This window comes from Struthio camelus, chromosome 1 (genome assembly GCF_040807025.1).
Source record: "Struthio camelus isolate bStrCam1 chromosome 1, bStrCam1.hap1, whole genome shotgun sequence".
In the NCBI taxonomy this organism is placed as follows: Eukaryota; Metazoa; Chordata; class Aves; order Struthioniformes; family Struthionidae; genus Struthio; species Struthio camelus.
In genome coordinates, this window is record NC_090942.1 from 134,983,792 (window position 1) to 135,006,352 (window position 22,561).

At 37.3% G+C, this 22,561-nt stretch overlaps 1 protein-coding gene and 1 non-coding gene across 4 annotated transcripts in view; both read right to left on the reverse strand.

Annotated features, from left to right (window-relative positions):
• The window catches only part of POLA1 (DNA polymerase alpha 1, catalytic subunit), a 217,964-nt gene that overhangs the window by 175,586 nt on the left and 19,817 nt on the right, over positions 1 to 22,561 (reverse strand). For all 3 annotated transcript variants that reach the window (XM_068917389.1, XM_068917406.1, XM_068917397.1), the window contains 14 exons: positions 20,457 to 20,531; positions 19,040 to 19,178; positions 15,802 to 15,959; positions 14,346 to 14,430; positions 13,112 to 13,173; positions 12,269 to 12,358; positions 10,612 to 10,728; positions 9,580 to 9,755; positions 9,025 to 9,154; positions 8,539 to 8,658; positions 7,324 to 7,420; positions 6,436 to 6,560; positions 4,174 to 4,323; positions 3,826 to 3,948 (listed from right to left, as the gene is read on the reverse strand). In XM_068917389.1, the coding sequence (XP_068773490.1) occupies positions 3,826 to 3,948; positions 4,174 to 4,323; positions 6,436 to 6,560; positions 7,324 to 7,420; positions 8,539 to 8,658; positions 9,025 to 9,154; positions 9,580 to 9,755; positions 10,612 to 10,728; positions 12,269 to 12,358; positions 13,112 to 13,173; positions 14,346 to 14,430; positions 15,802 to 15,959; positions 19,040 to 19,178; positions 20,457 to 20,531 (1,647 nt within the window). The remainder of the gene's footprint in view (positions 1 to 3,825; positions 3,949 to 4,173; positions 4,324 to 6,435; positions 6,561 to 7,323; positions 7,421 to 8,538; positions 8,659 to 9,024; positions 9,155 to 9,579; positions 9,756 to 10,611; positions 10,729 to 12,268; positions 12,359 to 13,111; positions 13,174 to 14,345; positions 14,431 to 15,801; positions 15,960 to 19,039; positions 19,179 to 20,456; positions 20,532 to 22,561) is intronic.
• Positions 6,960 to 7,090, reverse strand: LOC138065882 (small Cajal body-specific RNA 24). Its single transcript, XR_011138927.1, has one exon. It is a non-coding gene; the product is annotated as a small Cajal body-specific RNA 24 (non-coding RNA).

Sequence of the window (22,561 nt, forward strand, 5' to 3'; positions counted from 1 at the left end):
ATTAACCCAATTGTCTTTTTCCCTCTTTTATTTTACATACTGTAGCACTGTGTCTATCACTGCATACTGCTGAAAATAGCAAATGCGTGATTTTTCTTTTAGAAGCAAACCTTAGTTTAGTTGTTTTACTACTTGGGCAAAAATCTGAAACAATAGAAAACAATCTAGAAAAAATAAAGTACCTGGAAAAATCATCACCTTTGAACAACAGCCATTGGCAACCAAGCTGCCTACAGGTAACATTCTCTCTGCAAATCCTGTTGTCCTGTAAGAAACTACCGCAGGAGAGGGCATCCCAAATTTGGGAAATCGGACAAGTGACACTTCATCAAAAGACCTGTCTTTTAAAGAGGCTAGAAAGGCATGACCTTACACTGCCTGCTGGTGCAGAGCTGGCTGCTTGTACAGCACCGACTCATCTTGTTTCCAGTTGTTAAATTACATTAAAAGGACAGCTAAAAATATATTAAATATTTTCCTATTAGTTTTCCATGCAAACAACTGCTGTAGTTATAACAAGAGCAACATCGAGGCAAACTCTTAGCAAGACTGAGGAGAAAAATAAATAAATAAATAAATAAATAAATAGAATCCTTCTAATGCATTCCAGATCAATAATGTAATATTTGGATTGCAAAAATAGTAAAGAAACCTTTTGCTTTAAATAAAATTTACTGCAAGAACAAGAACCTATGTGTTTCTAACGACTGGAATTGGCAAATATTTATATTTTTCAAAAAGGACAAACAGATCGAACATATAGTTTTAAGTCCCTCCCATCCTAATTTTTTGCCCATTTTTTTCCTTTTCAAAACACATTAAACTTCACCACTCTACCTATAATACATACTACACTGAACAAGTTTCACACAGATATTCCCTATCTTCCTTTTTAGAGGTTACCTACAAACGAAAAAATAAACAAGGAGGACGCATCTGAAAAAACATAAAGTCAATGTTTAAAACACTTAGTGACAAAAATGAAAGTTTTAATTGATTAATGATCTCAAGGTCTCTATCGCCATCTAGTGAAAAATCACCACCATTACTACACTACACACATAAATCACCTCATGTACTGCAATCATACACACTAATCTCTCTGCAGGATCCAGCCTACCTTTGACCAGAGCTGCAGGACTTTGCAAAGTTTCTGCTGCGTATGTCAAGGTAAGTCAAGGTCAATCACCGTCACATATCTCACTACGGTTGACCAAAGAGATCTGAGCTCTTACAGGAAACTTTTGTCAATGGCTTACGGATTTCACTCTCTTGTCTTAAAGCCACGTTCTGACATAAATGGCATCCCATCTATATCGTACTTAACACTTTTCCCATCAAAATGAAGTAAACATGTTACACACCGGCACAGTTTTAAACAAACAACCATGTGCCATTTTACAGGAAACATAACGTGTCACGTTACCAGAACGTTTAGTTAACGTACAGAACTCCGTAGTAGTTCTAGTACTTCCAGCGCTTCTAGTGCGCTGCCGGAGCCAAACCTGCATCTCACAAAGAGGAGCTGCACTCCACGAGAGGTAATACAGAGCAGCCAGCATCACGTGCTTTCAGTTCTGTCTTCCTCCTACTTCGGTTAAGGGATTCTCAGTCACAAAATTAGAAAGCAGCAATTTATGGAAGTCATCAAAACTCACTTCCTCTCAGCTACATTAAAGTTAACAATACATTAATCTTCAATAAGGACTTCTTTAACTTGAAAAGTATTATTCCCCACTTCAATTTTTTTCTGCTAAGACTTATGATTGAACTGTAATTGTGTCAGCGTAAGAAAACATTAAGTTCACTTTTCATCCCATACAGTATTTTCCCCCCTTAGACACCTACATCAGAGACATCTGCAAGCCCACCTGCATTTATTCAGGTTTTCTCCACACCAGTATTGCATACATTTTAAAAAGCTAAAAGTAGTATTAACCATTGACCGTCAGAAAAGGCTGTATCAATGTATATTAACGAAAGAGACCAAACCTGCTCATCTATTTTACATTAGCATTCAGTGTTAAGTGGAAACCTATGAATGGAAAGATTAATGTAAGGAAGGGTTTAAAACATTATTTTTCTAGATAGAATATTCCAACTCACAAAACAGGTAACTGAACTGCCTTATATCATCTTTTATGGCAAAAGCTACTTAAGAAATAAGGAAGGAATAAAGCTGTATCTGTTAACTGACTACCTGCCTAAAAAACAAAAGTTTTCAGAACATGGCATATACAATGTATTTCATCAGAATCGGTCATATTTAAACAGAACAAAACTACAGAACATTTTGGACATTTGTCAAGTTTTTCAAAGCTTTGTTATCTCCACAGTATCCAGAGTAATGAACACTAATCTACCCCAAATAATAAACTGCATGTGCAATCCAAAAGTATATTTCCCCTTTAATACAAAGGCCAAAAGCTCAAGGGTCTATACAATAACTAGTTTGTGACAGGTGTTCTACACGTCTAATGAAAATCTTCAAGTTTCAAACAAATCCACGACTTTTAAAATATTGCTACAAAAATTAAAATATTAAACTTATAATCATGATCACAAGCTGTTTTTCATGACAGCCTGGCAGACAAGCACATCAAAAACTCACAAAAAAAAGACACCACTTCCTTAAAGGAAATGCCAACATCTGAATTCATATGCACACATAATTCACTCACAGTTACCTTTTGAAGCTGGAAATGATTTCCCAGTTACACATGTGTGTAAGGTTAAACATAATGCCTAAAGAAATCCTGGGAGGACAGCATAGGGGGGTTGTCTTTAGAGAACAGTTTCTATGGGAAGACTTAGAAAAATAACGACACGTTATCAGAAACAAAATATCCCTGTGCACATCAGCTGGAAGTTGTGAACGGACCTTCAGTGCAATGAATGGGTAGTCCAGCAAGGAGCGCTGCTCCCGTAAGTCACAGGGATTACAAGCTTCTGAACTCATCCGTCTCTCTGGTCAACTAAAAGATTAATAGGAGCCAACCATCCTGTTACATCCTTCCCCTGCATTTTTGTAGCTTCCCGCTTGGCATTCTCATTTATATAAGAATTAAAATGAAGCAGTATGCAAACTGTGTTTTAAGACACTGTACGTCAGTGGTATGTTTTGGATCTGAAATGATTATTTTTTCCACTGGGACCAAACTGATGTGGTAAGCATTCAGCTGCTATCCTAAACAACAGGTAAAGTATTTTTGCTATATCGTTAAGAATCTCAAAAATAAAATCTGGCCTCTTGATTGGCTTGCCCATGCAAAGCTTCATTTCATGGAACAAAAAGTTTCAGAAAGGCAAAGCCCTGATATATAATCCACTGATGTCAAGTAATTAATTAGCCCTGTCACAAAGTTAAGAGTTTTGGGAAACTCAACATATCAGGGCAAAGGACAGATTGCCAAAGACAAGTGCATCCAAATCTGAACTATACTGCTGAATTAAAGACTAAACCATGAAGCAGAACTAGAAATTCACGGAAAACGTGAAAACAGCCTTGATTTTTTTGTTACCATAATCTGGTCTATTGAAATTAAACAGTTTAATTCAGAATAAAGCCCAAGCTGGAACTTCAGTTTGGTTGGTTGGATTTTTAATATTATTAATATATATATTTTTTTTAATATTTATCTGATTTGTTCCTGGATACCAGTTTCTCTTCTCCAACTTTGGCAGTACAAGAGAGACAAAAACTACTGTTCAAAAACCAGAAAGCAGGTTCAAAAATGAGTGAAGACCACTCTCATATTCAGTGAAAATGTAGGTGGCTTAAATTCACCATTTTTACATGTGTTCATAACCTATTTAATGACTTACCTCTCTCCCTTTATGCGTCACCAAAGCAGCCAAAGGTTTGGCATAGAATCTGCTGTAGGAAAATCCCAGGCAGCCATACATACTGTTAGCAGTGAGTTTCAAAGCTTTCTGTCTGATATCATACTGAAAAGAAACATAACCAGTAAAGTGATACAACCATAACCAACAGAGAACAGAATTTAATGTTCACGATTACACTCATAGCTCTTTATATAGTCTGGAGCAATGATGAGCTACAAGTAAAGCATATTACAATCACTACTGACTGTTAATCATCCCTGTTCTGCAAGGCTGATCAGTGCACTTAGGAGAGTGGGAAGAAAATCAAGAGAGTTCTGTAAAACACACCTGTAAATAAAGGTCAGGATTTAAATCTGGCTGTTTCATTAACTGCTTAACTTGGCGCCTTCTCTCCACAAGTTTCCTGATTTCTTTAGGCAAAACTCCCATTTCCAGAGACGGGTCCGGAAGCTCTGGAATTTCTTCTTCTTCTTCAACCTGTCAAACAATCACCAACAGCTTTTTTTTTTTTTCCCCTGCTTGAAGGATAGGTTTTAATGATAGAGTTTAAAAGTGTTTAGTGAAAAGCTTGAATTAAAAAAAACAACCAACCAAACAGCTTGCATCTACTTCTACAAAGTACCCAAAGGACAGTTTAGAACAGGCACGAGTGAATTTTTTTGTGGTCCTTAACTACATTACTTAGTCTCTGCTTAAGCAGGCCCAGAGTACCTTTTGAATTTAAGCCCCCTTCCCAGTTCAGTTTCCCTATATCACATCTAGACCTCAAATCACATCATTCAGAAGCACATCAGTGTCACTGAAGAAAGGAAAGGTAAGATAATGGCTAGATAGGTTACAAAGCTTAGAGAGCTGCATCTGGAGTGACACATGTGGACTTTATATTGACATTCAACAAAATATTTTATACTTTGGAGACCAAAACATCACTGGACGGATGTTCTATTACCTAGAAAGGCTCCTTAGGAAGAGGTGAGATCTATGAAGTCTAGCCCCACCATTTCTTCCTCCATACCCCATTCTCCACCCCTCCTTTACCAGGCAAAGGAGAAGACAATGCAGCACTGTCTCTTCCCAGGAACACCTCCTGGAGGTCTGGGAAGCGTGCAAGCAGAGGAAGGCAGAGGGTCTGGCAGAGCTGAACATCTGCTCCCAGTCTCTCCCTCCCACTCCCCCACATCTAACCTGCTGCACTAACTCTCACCGCACAAATGCGGCAGCTCATCCTCACTGAGGCACAGAATTGAAAGATCCCATGAAAAGCCTAGGGGAACTGATACTTGGAATAAGACAATTGATAGAAGAAAAACAGAGTAACAGAATGACCCCCCCCCAGCAACTCTGAGTATAGCAAAACAGCAGTCTAGTAGAAAGCACATTTTGTCCTTTTAGCATAACTGAAGAAATAGTTGCTCAACAAAAATAGAAATTTCAAGCATAAAGGAGGAAGAACAAAAAAAAAAAAACTCAAGAAACAAAAAACCAGAACAACAGAGAGACTATAGGTGAGCAAGTTTAGAAAGCAGTCTGGGAAGAACCATAACAAGAAACAACATCAAAACTTAAGTAAATACAGTGCACTGGTACAAATTACAATTAGCTGCTTCAGCTTGAAACACATTTAAGAAAGAGAGATAAATCCACAGAAACTTTGGAGGTACTAAATGAAAGAGCTCCACATACTTTTTTCCTTATTTCTGCTGTAGCACTGATATTTTAGTTGTGATGGCACAACTACCTATGGGAGAACAGACTAATGCCAACCAGTGAGCTGATCCCAGTTAAAAATAAAAGCCTCAAGTTTAACCTTTAGACCTGAACAGCTTACTGCTTCAGCTTACAGCACAGCTCTGCCAAAAACTGTGCCACTACAGCTGAGGAAGTAAGAACGAGCAGCCAAGGTCAGCACGTGGCCAACACAACTGCTGAGAAAAAAGCACACGGAACCACACCTTGAGGAATTTTTTCAGTCCTATTTAATACAGCATGCATTTCAGTGAAGCTGCTCCTGCAGCTCACATAGTCACAGAATCATTCTCTGTGTCCTCCTTTCCCCCAGTTTCTCTGGTATCTAACAAGGGTTGAGCTCATATTGCATTCTTTCCCTAAGCAGAAGCACAAGACAGGTGTCTCTCCTTCATTCAGGTCTCTATTCGCATGAAATCTGTAGCAACTTAACTTTGAGAAGCCTCAATCAAGTTAAGATGAAATTGGTCAAAGGGCTCAAATATTACTAGGAGGACCTGGGGGAAAAGAGGACCAACACAGCCTGATTATCAATCTTCTTTCATTAGGAAAACAAGCTAGAAAACAATGGGTCTTGCTTAGATGGAAGAGAACTTTATAACATTCTTACAGAGTATTGCTGAAAGGAAGAAGACAGACTGATGTAACATTCAAAAAACCCCAAACCAAAACTCACTATGTTACCTCTTTAAATAAGAATCACTTTTCTTAAAAGAGGAAAAAAAGTGAGAGGAAAAAGTGAAATCAAACAGACAAAAATAATAATTTCTTGAAAAGCTGATTCACAGAAAATACACTGAACTTAGACAGTGTAACCTAAGTTACAAGTTAAAGCACACAAACCTCCGCCCTCTTCTGTGCTTCTGATGACGTTCTCTGCACTGTGGTAAAGCAGATGTTAAACTCCTGGATAATTGATGGGTACAAGCTGTTGAAGTCGAGAAGCAAAATAAACTTGTCATAAAAACCTGAAACAGAGTTTAGAACAGAAGGCATGATTACTCAGTCTGAGGACTTGATCCAACTCCACAATTATTATAGCACATTGAAAAAAATGCAAACTAACATTAGAAACAATTTAATTATTTGGCTGCATTTGTGATGCAAGAGAAGACTTCACACAAAGATGCAAAAGACATGAGACAGGACCATAACATTTGTTAAGTCTTATCTAGGAAAGACCCTTCTACATGAATGGACCTGAATCAAATCAAAGTCTGTCAGTTCCAGTCACATGCTTATAGATTAGAGAAATAGCTTGATTCCAGAGATCAGATTTTATTTAAATGCAGAAATACACCATATAATATTTCCAGCATCTAAATCCCTTAAATAACTGTTGAGATGTACCACTATCCATTACAGAGACATGTCAGAAGTGGAACGATCCAACCCCATTAACTCATCAGAGTTGAACAGATAGCTTCTGTGTTACTATAGGACACTTGTACAGTTTTCCCCACAGAGAGGAGAAACCAAAAGAAAACTTACGTGTCCATTAGAAAATTATACACAGACATAGAGTCCTGATTCTTCTCGAGACCTTACCCTTACCCAGCTAAGAAGAAACTTCCCAAGAATAAATAATTCCACGACGCTGGGCATTTTCTTGCGTGTTAAAAAACAACAACAACAACAACGAGATACATACATTGCCCATTGCAATCTTTTGCATTCATATAACCTACCTGTTTCTGACTTCAAAGAAGAAAGGAAATCGCCACATCTTACCGACTTTAGGATCCAAGACTAATCCCCCAGCATATGCTGCTTTCTTTTTCCCTATCTTTGATTTATTCTGATCTTCAAAATCTTCATCTTCATCCACCTACATTTGGCATTTAAAAAAAAAAAAACATCATCTAGCCTATACCGTCGGAGGAAATATTTTTGGCAAATCAAATATGAAATTGGGAGTCACTGAATAGGAGTTCCTTCTAAAATAGATGCAAAACATCGCATTTCCATCATGATCCTCACTACAGCTCTCTGCATCTCAAAGTAGCATTCAGAACTACTCCTATGGGAACAAACTGATCACAAGAGATTACAATGACTTAAAGGACCTGTCATCCTTGAACACAGCACTAGGCTACATTTTCTCATTGGCTGTAAAAGTCAACACACAGAGAAAGAAAAAAGAAAATCTACTCATGAGATGTTATTGCCCAAATAAGAGCAAAATGTAGATTTGGAAATACAATAGGCCTTTGCTAAACAAATACAAATATTATTGCAGAACTGAAGTGTACTTTGCCATTTGTTTTGCTTCAGCAAGAAATTTTTCTCTAGGAGCTCAACGTTATTCTGAATCATTTAAAATCCAAGAACTGTTTTGATGCATCAATACAATCAACAGACTTCACTGCTTTGGAATTTGCTGTTAAATTTGCTTCAAGGTAAAACTAAAAAGCAAAAATAGTGAAATAAAAATATAATTTAAATGTTCTTTTTGCAAACAATCATATGCGTTTCTATAAATATATTTACACCGGCATTATCTGAAAGTTTTTTTGTTTTTTTTTTTAAATTCCTTTGGATAATTTTACCCACATACTCAAATCATCTACCTTACAACTTACACTTAAATTACTGTTTATCAATGAAATAGTTTTTCTTAATTCTAGGACAAAAGTGTTTCAATTAAGTCACACAGTCTGCCTTCTTCAGTAATATTTTCCTACAGGGCCAAGTACTTCACTCATTTCAGTTTTAAATTACAAGAGCAATGAAGTTTTCGTAAATTTGAAGGTGATACAATGTTCCTTTACACTATACATTTCTCCTTTATCAGCTTAGCAAAAAACCTTTACTGAAATAATCATAAGCTGTAAAATTAAGTTGCATCCGAGACATGTTTCCATGCTCTCACAGAATAGTAGCAGGCAAAAGATAGAAAAACAAAAATTCTTAAAGAGATAATGTTTTTAAAAACTCTGGACTCACCAGCTTCTGCAGAGGCTTTTTAAAAATTTGTTTGTCTGGCACTATATAGTCTTTTTCATGAAATGCATGAAGCAGCAAGAACTCATTTCGTTCAGATCGTCCACCCATCATTGTCCTTGACTACAGAGAGGGGAGGAAAACAAAGAATTCAAAACAAAGCATAGAAAATAAATGCTGACATGCAAAACCAGACTAAGACAAGTCTTTCAACAACTGTCTATAAGTTCATTTAGCATTATGCTATTTTTCTATTTTTCATTAACATGCATTACATTCAAATGTCAATTTTATGGATTTTTTTTTACATTATTATTTGACCAGAGCGTCAAACTCACTTTTCACAGCCAGATTTACAGGATCATATATTCTGAATTAGTGTTTGTAAGATGAAATTTTTGAACAGTTGAACACTGAACATAAATAATTTTTTTGTGTAATAAAAAATAAGTAAGTAATAAAACAACTGAAAAAGTAATAAAAATGTACCATAACATTCCCAGAGATGTTTGTGATCTGGAGGGCGAGTGGCAGAACATTCAGCTCACACATGATCTGGAGAATGAACTTGGCATCTGTCCAGGTGTTTTCCAGCATGAACATTAAGTGAGGAGAATCACTGAGAAAAGAAGGGGAAAGGCCTATTAAAGTAAAATCAGGTTCCTACGTACTCTATAGTAGATCAGACCTATATTTCATACTGAAATCATGCGGTATCCATAGTATGCAAGTGCTGAGTTATACAGCAAGCTCTTTTAACTGCAAAAAACAAGTTTGCATACCCTATTAGTGTATCTAATGCAACACTCTCACAAATCAATTTGCTTTGAACATAGTAAGCCACCACCCACCAGAATCAGTGCTGTTAGGAATAGTTAGCAGCGTAAAACACTATTAAGAAAATATTTTATTTTTCACACACTGATGTGTTAAGTCAGTATTTCCACGATAAATCAAATAGAAAAGCATGAAATTATACAGTGGGAAACTAAACATTTCCTCCACTTTCCAGTGAAGGATTAAAAACGTAAGTCAGCAACACACCTGTACATATTTCGAATTTCCTCTGGTAGAATTGTTACCCTCTCCGTTTTCAGAATCTGATGAACCAGTTCAGACAAATGGTAACTCTTGCAACGAATTAATTCTTTAGCTGAAATTTCTACATCGCAGATCATTCGACCACAAGCAGCATTCCTTTCAGCAAATCCTCCTCGACCCTGAACCATATCACACAAGGAGAAAAAGAAATAAACAAGCAACACAACACACAAACATTAACAAAGCACATGCATCCAAAATATAAGCTAATCGGACTCAGTGAAGTCAACTAGAACCTTCCACTGAAACGCATAGGCCTTATAGTTCTTCCCTAAAGAAATTCAAGGTATATTTCAATACAAAATATGGATATGAAGAAGCAGATACCTAACTCCCCTTACTAACTAGATCTTAGTTCTTAAACTGTCACTTTTTTTTTTTTTTTTTTAAAGTAGAACACTCCAAATGAAAATGCGTGTGCAAATTTTTTTTTCTCTGAGGATATTTTTTGTACTAATAGCAGGACTAGAGAGTCACAGCACAGCCACACACAAAAATACTCATCTTGAGGTCTAGGAGGGACAGGAGCAGACATGAACACAGTCAGGTTCTGTACTTCAATACAGCAAGCCTCACGTACTGTCCTCTGAATGAGTACATGCCAAGAACTACCAAACTATTAACTTAGCAGCTCTCTGTGGGATGATTCACCAATCAATCTAAATTACATTTTCTCATTTTACAGTTACAGCAGACAAAGACAGTTACAGTAAAGACTATCGCAATTAATCTGTCATTATCATCATCTAGCTAAGATACGTAAACTAAATTAAACTAACTTGAAAATTAGTTTAGCTTATTACTGTAATAAAAGTCAAATCAACACTCATCACTTCTTCTCTGGGACACATGAAATCCAGCATGACCAGCAGTCAAAATACATCAGAATCACATTTTCAATTCCTCAGCAAAATTAATTCATTTTTAATCATATGCAACATAAAGGGGCTTAAAAGACTTGAGCAATCTTATTACCCCAAGCTTCGGCATGTTGGACCTCCTCAGTCGACCTATCTTGGACCAGTGAGGGACTTTGCACACATTAATTCTTTGAAGCAGCACTTCCAGATCAAATCCATAAATATTATGACCCTTGCAGCAGAAAAAAATAACAAAAAAAGGTTACAACAAATGCAAATTAAATACTTACTTTCACACACTTCGCATTCCTTTGCCCTCTGTGTTTTTTTCAGCTAACTGATGGCATTATCTCTCTCATAGAAAGCACTTTCTAAGAGAACATTCATCAACAATACTCATTAGTCTTAACAACGCTGTTCAGCAGAACACCAAAATCAGCTCTATAACTAGCTTACGGCACGTGTGCCATTCCGCTTTACGCTTTGAAACTAAACAGATTCAGATTTAAAGTCTTCTAGAAAAGAATACACCTTATATAGCATATAAGGTCATGTACAAGTAATTCCTTTTCTCTCCGTCTATAAAAGTCTCTGTGGTGACAGGAAAACGGTACCAGTTTATTTCCCTTAAATCTTTTGCTACTACGCCAGGCATAGCTGTTAAAACTGGAGAGGAAGACCTGGCTATCAGTATTTATACATCAGAGTACTCCAGCAGTATCTGCAAAGTTTCAACTGTGCTAAGGAAATTGGTGACACTGGCCTGTAACCTCGGTGGAAAGCAAAACGCTGCCCTGATCAGCAAGCGCAGGCCTGCCAGCCACCTCGAAGTGCAGGTTCACCTTTCACATACGTCTGCACAGCACAGTGCCATAGAAGAACCTCCCTGAAACGATCACAAGTTCTTCAGCCATAGCAGAATGGTCTTCTGCCTATACTGACATATCCTCTTTTCAAGAGCATTAATTAAACCAGGTGTAAACTATACTAGCACATCTCCGCCGGTCTTAGGATCCGAACTCTCATACCCCTACTACTCATCTACCAGCATCCCAAATTGCTTGCAGTGTTTCTACTGGTTCCTTCCACAGCCACAAGGCAGGTCAGCTCATAGGGCGAATACTTGTTATCAGCCACAGCAAGCTGCACACATCAGGAATCCGATTGCTAACCTCCTCCCATTCTCACCATTTGTTTTAAATTATATGTACTGACCTGTACAGTCATAAGAAGTTATATATAACTAACTTCTAATCATTTTAAATTGTCTTCAAAATTTTATTAAACGAAATTCAGGACCATACATTAATTAAACGCAACAAAAAAAGAAAATGAGTAACTGTAACAAATCTTCAGCTGCCCCACGGATCCCATGGATTTGTACAGGCTATCATTATGATTTATGTCATAAGAACAATTTAAACGGCAGTAGGACTTATATGAACATCTGAACTGAAACAGACTTGACTATACCAAGAGTTCACATTATCCTAGAAAATCACAGGGTTTTTTCGTTTTCTCTTTGTGAGTTAAGGAAAAAAATGTATTTCAGATATTACGGAAAATAATAGGATGTATAAAACACTTTCAGGGAAAATTCTGTATCGTCTTTGTATGGAAGCGAACCTGCTGTCTTATAAGCAAATTCAATTTATAAGATAGTCTAAGATATAAAAAAAAAAAAACCCTGAAAGGAGCTAGAAGGAAAAGAACAAAGCTGACCAACTGACAATATGCTTTAATTCAACTCTTAAAGTCTGAGAACTACTCACCACAACAACATCTGGGTCAATTTTATGAATCTTCGCAAGGAAAAATCCCAGCAGTGTTCTCTCTGTCGCAGCAATTTCTATTTTAGCATTCTAAAAGGAGCAAGAGAGCACCTGATTTCAATGACCCAATAAGTTTAAAATGGAAACATCTTCCTCTCCCCTACTAGTTACAAGACAATAACAAAGCACCACAGAGTTTTCCTTTTCCTTCTATAATCCAAAGCCTTTTGTTCTCACTTGCATAGGTGTAGAAAGCTTTTCTCAGAGGCTTTTTTCCCATTCTGCTTTTGTATGCAGGTGCCTAGTGGCATTTTAAGAGCTTCCTAAGAATCAAGCACACCAGGAAAATGCTACATGCACAATCTTCATTCACAGACTTAAGATCACACAGAAACATACAGGAAAAACAAATATAGGCTACTTCAAAGGGTGCTGGAAAGGTTGACAGAATCATAGAAAGGAGCTCTCTTAAATTTTGACAGACTTTACTGTCCAAGAAACAGAGAAACAAACTCATCTGGTTTACTCTGAGTACACAGCCAGGTATAATGAAAACAAACCACAATTTTAACTTCATTGCAAATCCTTGCCAACTCCCCGGTCCAAAGCTCCATCCATTTTATGAGTACAACTAGCAGTAGCACTAAATTGCACAGAGCCACACCAGCTCTGTTTTTACGAGCAACTCGGAATAAATACCTGGATTTAGGCTTTCGGAGTAGAAAGCTAATGAAGTAATCACGCCATGCCTTTGAACAGCCCTCTTACACAACTCACCCAAAACAACATGAAACCCATATTTTAAAAGGTATGACAATCAGAAGGCTAGGAAAATGAAATTACCTTCTTTTTAATAGCTTCTTTGAAGTCATAAGGAAAAATGCAATCATTCGGTTTGGAAACAACTGTAAGAGAAATTGTATTTTTTCTTAAATGTTATTAATTGTCCCCTCCGTAAGCACCCACTCGCAACAAAGGGAGCTAGGGAAAAATCGACCTCTAACTCAAAAAGGCTAGCTTTATGCGAATACATGCCTTTAAAGACTAAGAGTGTGAAACATGAAATTCTTGTATTAAAAGCAATGTCTACCAAATGACAATTGCAATTTTTTTTTTCCCTACTAATCGGCTATGTAAAAAGCCTTATTTAACTCTTCACCTTTTACTGATGTGGCTAGCATAATGAAAAGATGAACAAAAAAAAAGCTCACAAGAACAGATTGCGAGTTACTGCAGGCAGCCTACCCCAGCTTTAGATTTCGTAAGTTTACAACTTCTTGTAAAAAAGGTGCTCAGAAAAGGCAACTGATGAGACATGAACCCGGAACAAATCATCTGACCTAGATTCCCTCTTGGCAAGAACTACTAACCAAGTATTCCAGCTTTGTCTAAAGTTACTTGAATCCACTGTGAATTTTGGATAGACATTGTATGTATGTATACCTTTAAGATAACTGAGTTATTAGGACAGTAATTAGTCATATTTGAAGTCATAAACTGTGGCTGACAGCTTCTTAAGAACTTCCTCTAACACGCATCCAAAACGCCTTGTCACCTTCAGTCAGAGTTTGATAACCTCAGTTCCATGTAACGTCAAAAAGCCCACAAGCTGGTCCTACTGTAATCACACTGCTGCAGGAGAATTTCCTTTTTTTTTTTTTTTTTTTTTAAAGAAAACTTGTTTATAAACAAACTTAACAGAATTGTAAAAATAAACACTGAGAAGAGCTAAACTGATAAATGACTTTCTGTAGGTCTAAATTCATGGGTAAAGAAACTGATCTGTTTAATTGAAGAAAACACACAATAAAGTAAAACTAACAAAAAAGGTCAAGAACTATACAAAAGCAGGGTTACTGTGCATCATCTCAAACTAAAATTTTAAATAAAAGAGAGTCAGTATCCAGTCAAGTTAAAAACAGGGAGAAATGCCAGCTTAAGAGTCAAAACTCTGTCACTTGCCTATTTAGCTCTCTACAACCACCCATATTTTAAGCCATTATTGCTAGAGAAAGCGTGAAGTTATAAAAGCTCTGAAGGATTATTTTTCCACTCATAACCTGTTCCAAGTACTTACCGCAGAAGTGTGTCTGAAAAGGAGGCTGCGGTGGAGCCTTATCCAAAGGAAATTTCTGATGAATCAGAGCTGCAACAGCCACAATCTATACCAAGGAAATATAAAACACAAAATATCACTGACCACTAACAGTACTTATTTCTTCACTCCTTTTTTCCTTTTCAAAGTATCCTCATCTATTTTCTCTTGTTTCCACAAAAGACCTTTTTTAACATGAAACTCAACTATAAAGAGTTAAAAGGAAGGTAAGCTATCAGTTGACCTTAGGTAAAATAAAAATTATTGAGAATTATTCATTATTGAGAAGTTATTACTAAGTGATTAGCTTAGAACTTTTGAGGGAAGAAACAGTTCATTTTGGAAAATTCTGCTTTCATCAAATTTTGTTCAGAATCTGAACAGATCCCATAATTTGAAGGATTCCCTATGAAGTAAAGAGGAAGTATAAGTAGGGCAGGACACACAGTACCCGTCCCTCCGGAAGGGCTGTGCCTGAACAAGAAGCCCCAAGCAAGCACTCAAGACTGTCAAGAAGACTTGAGCTTTTAGCATCTAGAAGCTATTGCTCTAACAATCCTCCTCCTTGCTTTGCTGGCAGGTAGTCCTGGCTCCCCAGAAATCGCTAAGGAAAATACACACAAGACAAAGCAGTCAGGCTTTAAAAACATCTTGGTAGCAGACTCCTGTTCATTCCTGGCTTGTGTCTCCTTAGATTGGTCAGAAATTGGGAATTATCCCTACCTAAAAAATTAATTTAAAAAATTGAGCAGAAGGACTACTTCTGTTTGGAAAATGTTGACCAAAAATTTTTGTAATATTTCTTCCATTCTTAATAACAATCAGCCACAAATAATTATCTAGAAACTAAAAATATTAAGTACAAAGCCAGGGAGATCTATGTTAGAAAACAGCTAAATATGTTTAATCACAATTTGTGGTATACAGTCCACAACTGAGCGTGGCTACCTACTTCTCTCCTAGCGAAGAAAGGAAAGAATCTCACAGTAGTGTAATAGGTACTATAAAACTGACTCTCATTCTGTTTCAGAATAAGTTTATCAGAAAAAAAAATTGGTCACTTTATCTAGAACATATAATGCTTAAACTTACCAAAAAAAAAAAAATTCATTAACATCTGTTCAGAGATAGCCTCATTTGTGGCTGTTTCTTACATGCAAAAGCAAAATATAAGGCTTGGAAAAAATACATATGTAGAATCTGCACTAACAATAAATTCTAATCAAATAGGCCCACTGAACCCACAGAGCTTGACTTACGGTTAAGTTAAGACCTCAGTAAAAGTTTCTTTGAAAAGCCAGCTGCACAGAAATTTTATTCAAAAGCAAATACAATTAGACATAGTTTGTCAGGTGCAGTTCTTTCAAGTCTCAGAGAATTCTTAGCGCATGCCAAAGAACAGAACAAAACCAAACCAAAATCAGAGCAGGTTATTTACCTCATTCTGGTGAGTCTTTGGATTCTGAATCGTCTTCATGCTGAGGGACATGACCACAAGAGGAGGAGGAGGAGAAAGATCTTTAACCACGCTCACGAAGACAGGTTTCACAGCCACTGCTTCTACCTTGCACCAGCTGACTGACTGATTTGAGGGCTCTAAGGAAATAACATGAACCACCTTCACTCTTCCAGGAATCACAGCCAAAACTTTTCTAACAATGCCGTTCTGAAGAGCGTGTTCCTTTAATGTTTTGTCCGTGATGAATAGTCTAAGGTCCAGACTAATCCCACCAAACTTTTGGTAATTCCCTGAAGCACATCAGCCTGAGGCCGCATCACACCAGACGCTCTCTAACATCAAAGAAGAGAGGGAAGATTTGTATCTAGGCCAGGAGGATGCCCCTTCTTCCCTCTTAACAACCCAAGGCTGCTGGGTTCCCAATTCACACATCACAGCTACGTGTCTGAAGTTGGGGCAGACACGCTTAGATGTGGATTCACTCCCCCAACACCTATGTGACAAAAAATGTAAGCAGTATCCATCTGGAGGTGTTAATTGCTATCTCTCCGTTAATGGTCAGGCAGCTGTAAGCATCCTTCAGGTCCTTTTCTAAATCTGAATCTCAATGTAAGAGTCAAAGAAGAGGCACATATTTCTCTTCTTCCAAAATGAGAAGCCTCTCTCAAGGGAGTCTAACAGAACAACGCAGTATAATGCAAAAAGTACTCCAGTCAACTTTATACAGAGTCATAGCAGAGAAAGGTACAAGCCAAGTGAGCATAACTCCACCTAAATTCTGTACCTCCACCTAATAACTCTCAGCATCTAATCTTGTAGTCAGTCTTTGGACTGACTGGTGGAAGGTTTAATAAAAATAAAAGAATAAAACTGAAATCAAAGAATACATAGAAATTTTTCAAGCACTACAGAAAAGGCAGCCAGAGTGCTAATCAAATCAATTTTTATCAAACGAGAAAAAGAACATAGCTAGCATATGACTGACTGAAATGTGCTGAATAATTTATTTAGATATAGTCCTTCAGTAAAATAATTATGGAAATAAGATGGGGATGTCATAGAAAGAGAGCTCATCCTACCTTGGTAGTATAAGCTCTCCTAAAATGTAACAAAGAGCATAAAAAGTTGTTTAAAGATCAAATGTACAAGAACTAATTTTTTTTAAACATATATATACACAAACACACATACACACGTGATGTGTGTATGTCTGTGGGTGTACGCGTGTGCATATTAGGTATAGATATTTAAAGATGTGTTTACCACCCATTTTAGCCTTCAATAGCTCACTTGCTTTAAAAAAAGAAGCGGTCATTCACAAAAAATTGTCATGACATAACTCATGACATGCACTTATAATGAAACAAAGATTAAACTTTTGAGGGATTAAATTTTTGAAGGTAACCATTGGTATCCTGTTTATCTTACTCATTGCAAAATTCCTTGACATCTCTCCGGAAACCCACATATTTTATCCTCTCTCATAACAGTCTCATAAGAGGCAGCTGACTAAACCATCTTCATTTATCCAACACTGATGATCTGTCCAAAGGAAAAGGATAACGAATGAATTGCTTAACACCTTTTTCCTTTGATCTTCAGTATCTTAACACTCAGAGCTTCAGCTAGCACTCTAGAAAAGCTCTGATGCTATCTAGCACTGATGTTCAAGATGCAAAGACAGCTACATTACGGATCGTGATGACAGGCTCCAGGAAAGCTGCAGGAGATAAATCCAATGGTTTGAGAATTGCTTATTCTAAATCCAACAGACATACTTCCTATCCCTAAGATCAGCCTATGGAAAGTTTGGAAGGGAAGCTGCAAGAAAGTAAACATCTTCTGGTCAACTACACAAAAAACCACCTGCTTTGGGGCACAAAATCCAGTGCCATGGCTGAAGAAATTTGCGTAAGTATAACCAGCCAGCCAAATACAGTTTTCAAGAGAGTGGGCATGACACAGCTTTGAAATCAGCAATTCTGACATCAAAATATGGACTCTCTCTGGAATCCGAAGACTGTAATGGAGACGTGAGAATGGGATAAAAGAGCTCCCTTAGCATAGCATTTAATTCTGAAGTGGCATCAGTACCTGAGCTTAAGCAAAATAGTCTAACTGGAGAGAATGCAAATCAACATTTAGTAGAATGGAACTGTTACTGCCTAAACTGCTAGTTATCATTACAATGACACTTGCCATGCTGGACTTAAGGAACGAAACAGCTTCAGCCTCTTTGGGGGTGAAAAAAGAAAATATAAAAGACATGCGAGGTCAATCTTTGTGAGGAGAACAAAGATGAAAAACTGTTCTTACGCCTTTAAGACCACGAGGTACCTTTATAGTGACTGATGTTTGCCAGTGCCTGGTGAAAAGGCCATCAGAGCTAATCTACGTTTGGCAATCAGGGATTTATCTTGTTTATTCCAGCTCAAAATCCTCATTAGTATCAGCTTTGAGAGTTACTGAAGCTGCTGAAAATTAGAATAGTCCTGAGTTCGATATCGTCAATTCTACATTCAAAGCGCCTTGAAGACCTTGTCCTAAAAGACGTAGCTTTCGTCCAGTAGCATTAGCTTTTCTGCATTCTTGGGAATATACAGCACCCACTGAACAAAAGGGCTCTAACCAAGCCCCAAACTAAAAGGCTTTGCACCACAATTCATACCGCAAAAGCAAACAAGCAAGCCATCTAGCAGTAGCTTGTTCTTAAAAAGATATATTTGAGGTAAAAAAAAAAAAACCTCTCAAAGTATTAAGAGAAGAAAAAGGAATAGATTTCTAGGAAATGGATTTTAACTAGTTCAGTAGGCACAGTTTTAGGGTACATACCAAAGAGTAGCTGCTAGGGACTGCCTAGATCTCACTGCCATAGGGACTAGGGAGAGACAGAGTTGAGACTGTTCTCTCCTTATACACTCTGTGCAGAATATGTCGTTGGGGTATTCTTCCCAAATAAACTTTCCTATACACAACTACTCAAAGTTATAATCTCATCTGTACTGTGTGTAACTTCGTATCGATAGAGCTCTCACACAAAAGAGGAACAATACAAGCTACAATCTGTACTAAATTAAGAAAATTACCGAGATAAATTCCCATGTCGTAAATTGATTTATCAGGACAATTTAATTCTCCCCGTCCCCCCTCTCTCCCCACAATTTATATTTGTGTGTGTTTTTCGGCAAACAAGTATTCCACATGCAAACTACCATACGTGGATTTTTTATTTCCAGCCAGCATGGTCCTTTGATCTTCCTATTCATCAACAGAAGTTCCAGGCTAGAAGTGTTAGTTCCAAATACATGAGAAAATGTTTCTCCTTTCAGATCTTGGGGAAGTCGAGGGAATTCAGCCTAACAATTAATAAAAAGCAGTGAGTCATTTCACCCCACAGAAGTCATCCTTTTGACATACTACATTCAGACAGCAACTTCACGAAACCACACAGTACCTGAATTCACTGCAATTTCCCACAAGCAAAGCGTTAATACATAATACCTTACAGTAATTCAACAAATTACATTATTGACTGGGCATAACTCTGCTTAAATCAGGACACTAAAATTGCACTGAAGCAAAAGTTCTTCATCTATATGGATACAAGAGAGAAATATTATCATCAGCCAACATTGCAACAATGCTCCATGGCCATTTTAATATAGAAACTGCTTAAATAAGTGTTGCAAACTGAATTATCTAGTTGGAGTTTTAATCTCGTTTGTGATACAGACAGTGGTTAAAGTGTTTCTGCAAAGCTAAATATAGATTTGGGATAGCTAGCAAATCTCCGTGCAACTCTGCTTTAGCACCTGAAAATGGGATAAAAGATGCTATAAAATGCCATTACCTCAGCAATTGACCAAATAGGTTCGGAACTGCTCAATCTCTTACATGTGAAACCGAATCAAGTATTTTTGTTAATCCAAGAATAGCTACTGATGTTCTCATGGGAATTTTTTTCATTTTTTCTGCTCAATTTTACAGCTCTTCAACTAAAGATTTTCTCACCCAGCTACCCTAAGAGCCATAGAAGCAAAGGTATCAGCTATATTCTAGACATGAATTCAACAAAACATTTAAGGCTAGTAAGTAATTCAAAACATCTTACTTTGCATCATGACACAGCATGCTAAAGGGTTGTTTGGAGGGAAGACAAGGCAACGAAAACATGATAATTGGGAATATATACTGCCATAATCAATAAACAAAGTATAATTGGGGAAGAAGATAGGAGGTATTTAATAGTCTGTAGTAGTTTCAGGCAGAACTTTTTCCCTCCTCAAGCTTTGTTTACACAAATACAGCTAACACAGACAAATTAATACGTCACAGATTTCCTGGCAATAAGCCATTTACGCTAGGAACTAACCAGCATAAAAATATCAAGAAAAAAAAAAAAAAAAGGTAAATCAACCAATTGACCCCCCCCCCCATAAGCTTAGGTGTTAACCTCCTTTTTTTTTTTTTTTTAATATATGATAACAAGCAACTGACTTTACACACTGCAGAATGGGTCTAGCCATTGGCTACTAGAGAGCAAATTTTATTTTTGTTAATATAAATAAAATCATAAAATCCAGTATTTGGTAGAAAAGCAATGTTTGGGTTTTCATGAGATTAATTATACTCACCGAATATTTAACTTCTAAGTATTCAGATTTTGCTGGAACATCCGGAATCTCAAAAGCATAATATTTTTCAACTTTCTACATAAAATAAAGATATTAATATTTTTCCAGTATTTCCAATTGAAAATTCATTGTTTCTCAGTAAGAGAACTAATGAAATAAAAGCCACCCACAACATACACCTCCAATAACAAGGGCTTGATCATGTATTACCACTTCTGCAATTCACTATAACCATCTAATGATAGCAAGACTGTTATGGTTACTGTGTTTAACTTCTTTAAGTTTTCTTACAATGAACAGTTTCTACAGAAGTGACTTACAAGCATACGAACCATTACAAAAGAAAAAAAACATACAATCTTCATAGTTAAGGAAACCCAGAAACATTTTTTAAATTCAGACTTCAAATATACTCAAGAATACGGCAAACCACCACCTGCCAGTTATTTACTTTACTGAACCCTTAGAACAGAACCGTTTCTATGACAGAATTTTGCTTTTCATTTTGAGTGATTTGGTTTTTACTAGAAAGTAGTCAAGATTTTTGGCCTATAACAGATATTGCTAAAGCAGTCTCAAGTTCATTCACTACAACTGTACTGAAAGTATCGCTTCTGTTTGCTCCCAGAACAATAGTGACTTTGTACAACATGCATACAGTCTGTCAGACCTGAAGAACAGTTACCTCCATTTCCCAAACAAGTACAATATCCTGTGGGACAATGCCAGGGTACCTGCTGAAATACTATGCTCTACTAGCCTGTGATATGTTTACAAAATATCTACATCACCGTTACACATCTACACTATAGAACTATGTTATGCCATAACTATGCTAGAACATTTTTACTCATACTACCAGAGAATCTAGAGGCCCCTCAAATTAAATAAAGGTAATATTTTCACTACATAGTGCACTAAGTTCGGCACATTACGCTTACTTTAATTCTATACTATACTGACTCTATGTGTAATAGGAAAAACAAAGTTACCAGAAATAGTAACAAAATTTTACAGAGCAATTAAATACATGCACAGTCAGGTAAACTCAAAATTATTTGGCTTCTTTTCCTTAAAATAACAGTCGGCAACACCAGCCCTTAGAGCACTACAACTAGCAGTCAAGTTTACTATTTCTCATAACATTGCAGTACCAGTGGGTTTTGAGGCAGCAAAGCCTGGTTAGCTGAGAAAAGGGCCCTCTATGAAATAGGAAGAAGGCAAAGGCAAATCAAGAAGCAACTATAGCATCAACAGCTAACTGAGGCAGAAAGGAGTAACATGACTTGGTACAACAGCATCCCTATCGTGGCAGAACAGCGTTACGGTACTAGCCATTAGCCTTTAAATGTAGATCTGAGCTGCTAAGCTGAAGCAGTACCTGACACAAGCAGCACATTAGAGCCATAGCATGACACAGGGGGCTATGCATTGCTTTCAGCACCTACTACCGATAGGCCTTTTTTTTTTTTTTAAAACTCTCAGGCTTCAAACAAGTTCTCGTTGCAAACGCAAGCTGAACATAGTGTAAAAATAGTATGCTGCAGTGATTCATCTGCGTTATTCCACAGAGCTCAGCTCAATTACACAAGCCTCTGGTCATAACTGCAGTGAATGAACGCTTTGCTGCAGAGTAATCTGCCCTTCAAGTGGCCCTTCAGAAAGCAGAAATGAGCAGCAGTGATTAGCTGCTAAGTTTCTAAGTGGAGTAAGGCAGCTTTCGAATTGATTTGTGAAGACTTACTAACTTGGCAGCAGTGCAACCCATTGAAGCCACAATTAGCAGCAGGTGCAAGAGGAAGTGCTATGGCTTAAGTGTATCTGCTCACAGGGATAAAGTTTGGTGCTGGCAAGGCCAAGATGCATGCGCGCGTGCACGCACACACACACACAGAGAAAGAGGGCAAGCAAGGGGGTGAGCAAAAGGGAGCAAGCGAGCAAAAAAAGAGAGAGAAAGAGAGAGAAAGAGCAAGCAAGATAGAGAGAGCGAGCAAGAACAGCTTGTCTCAGTGTATAAGTAATGGCTCTGTCCACATCTTCAAAAAGCTGGATATCCCGAATAAAAGGACTTTGGGAGCATCTGCTAGCAACATCTCCAGTTAACG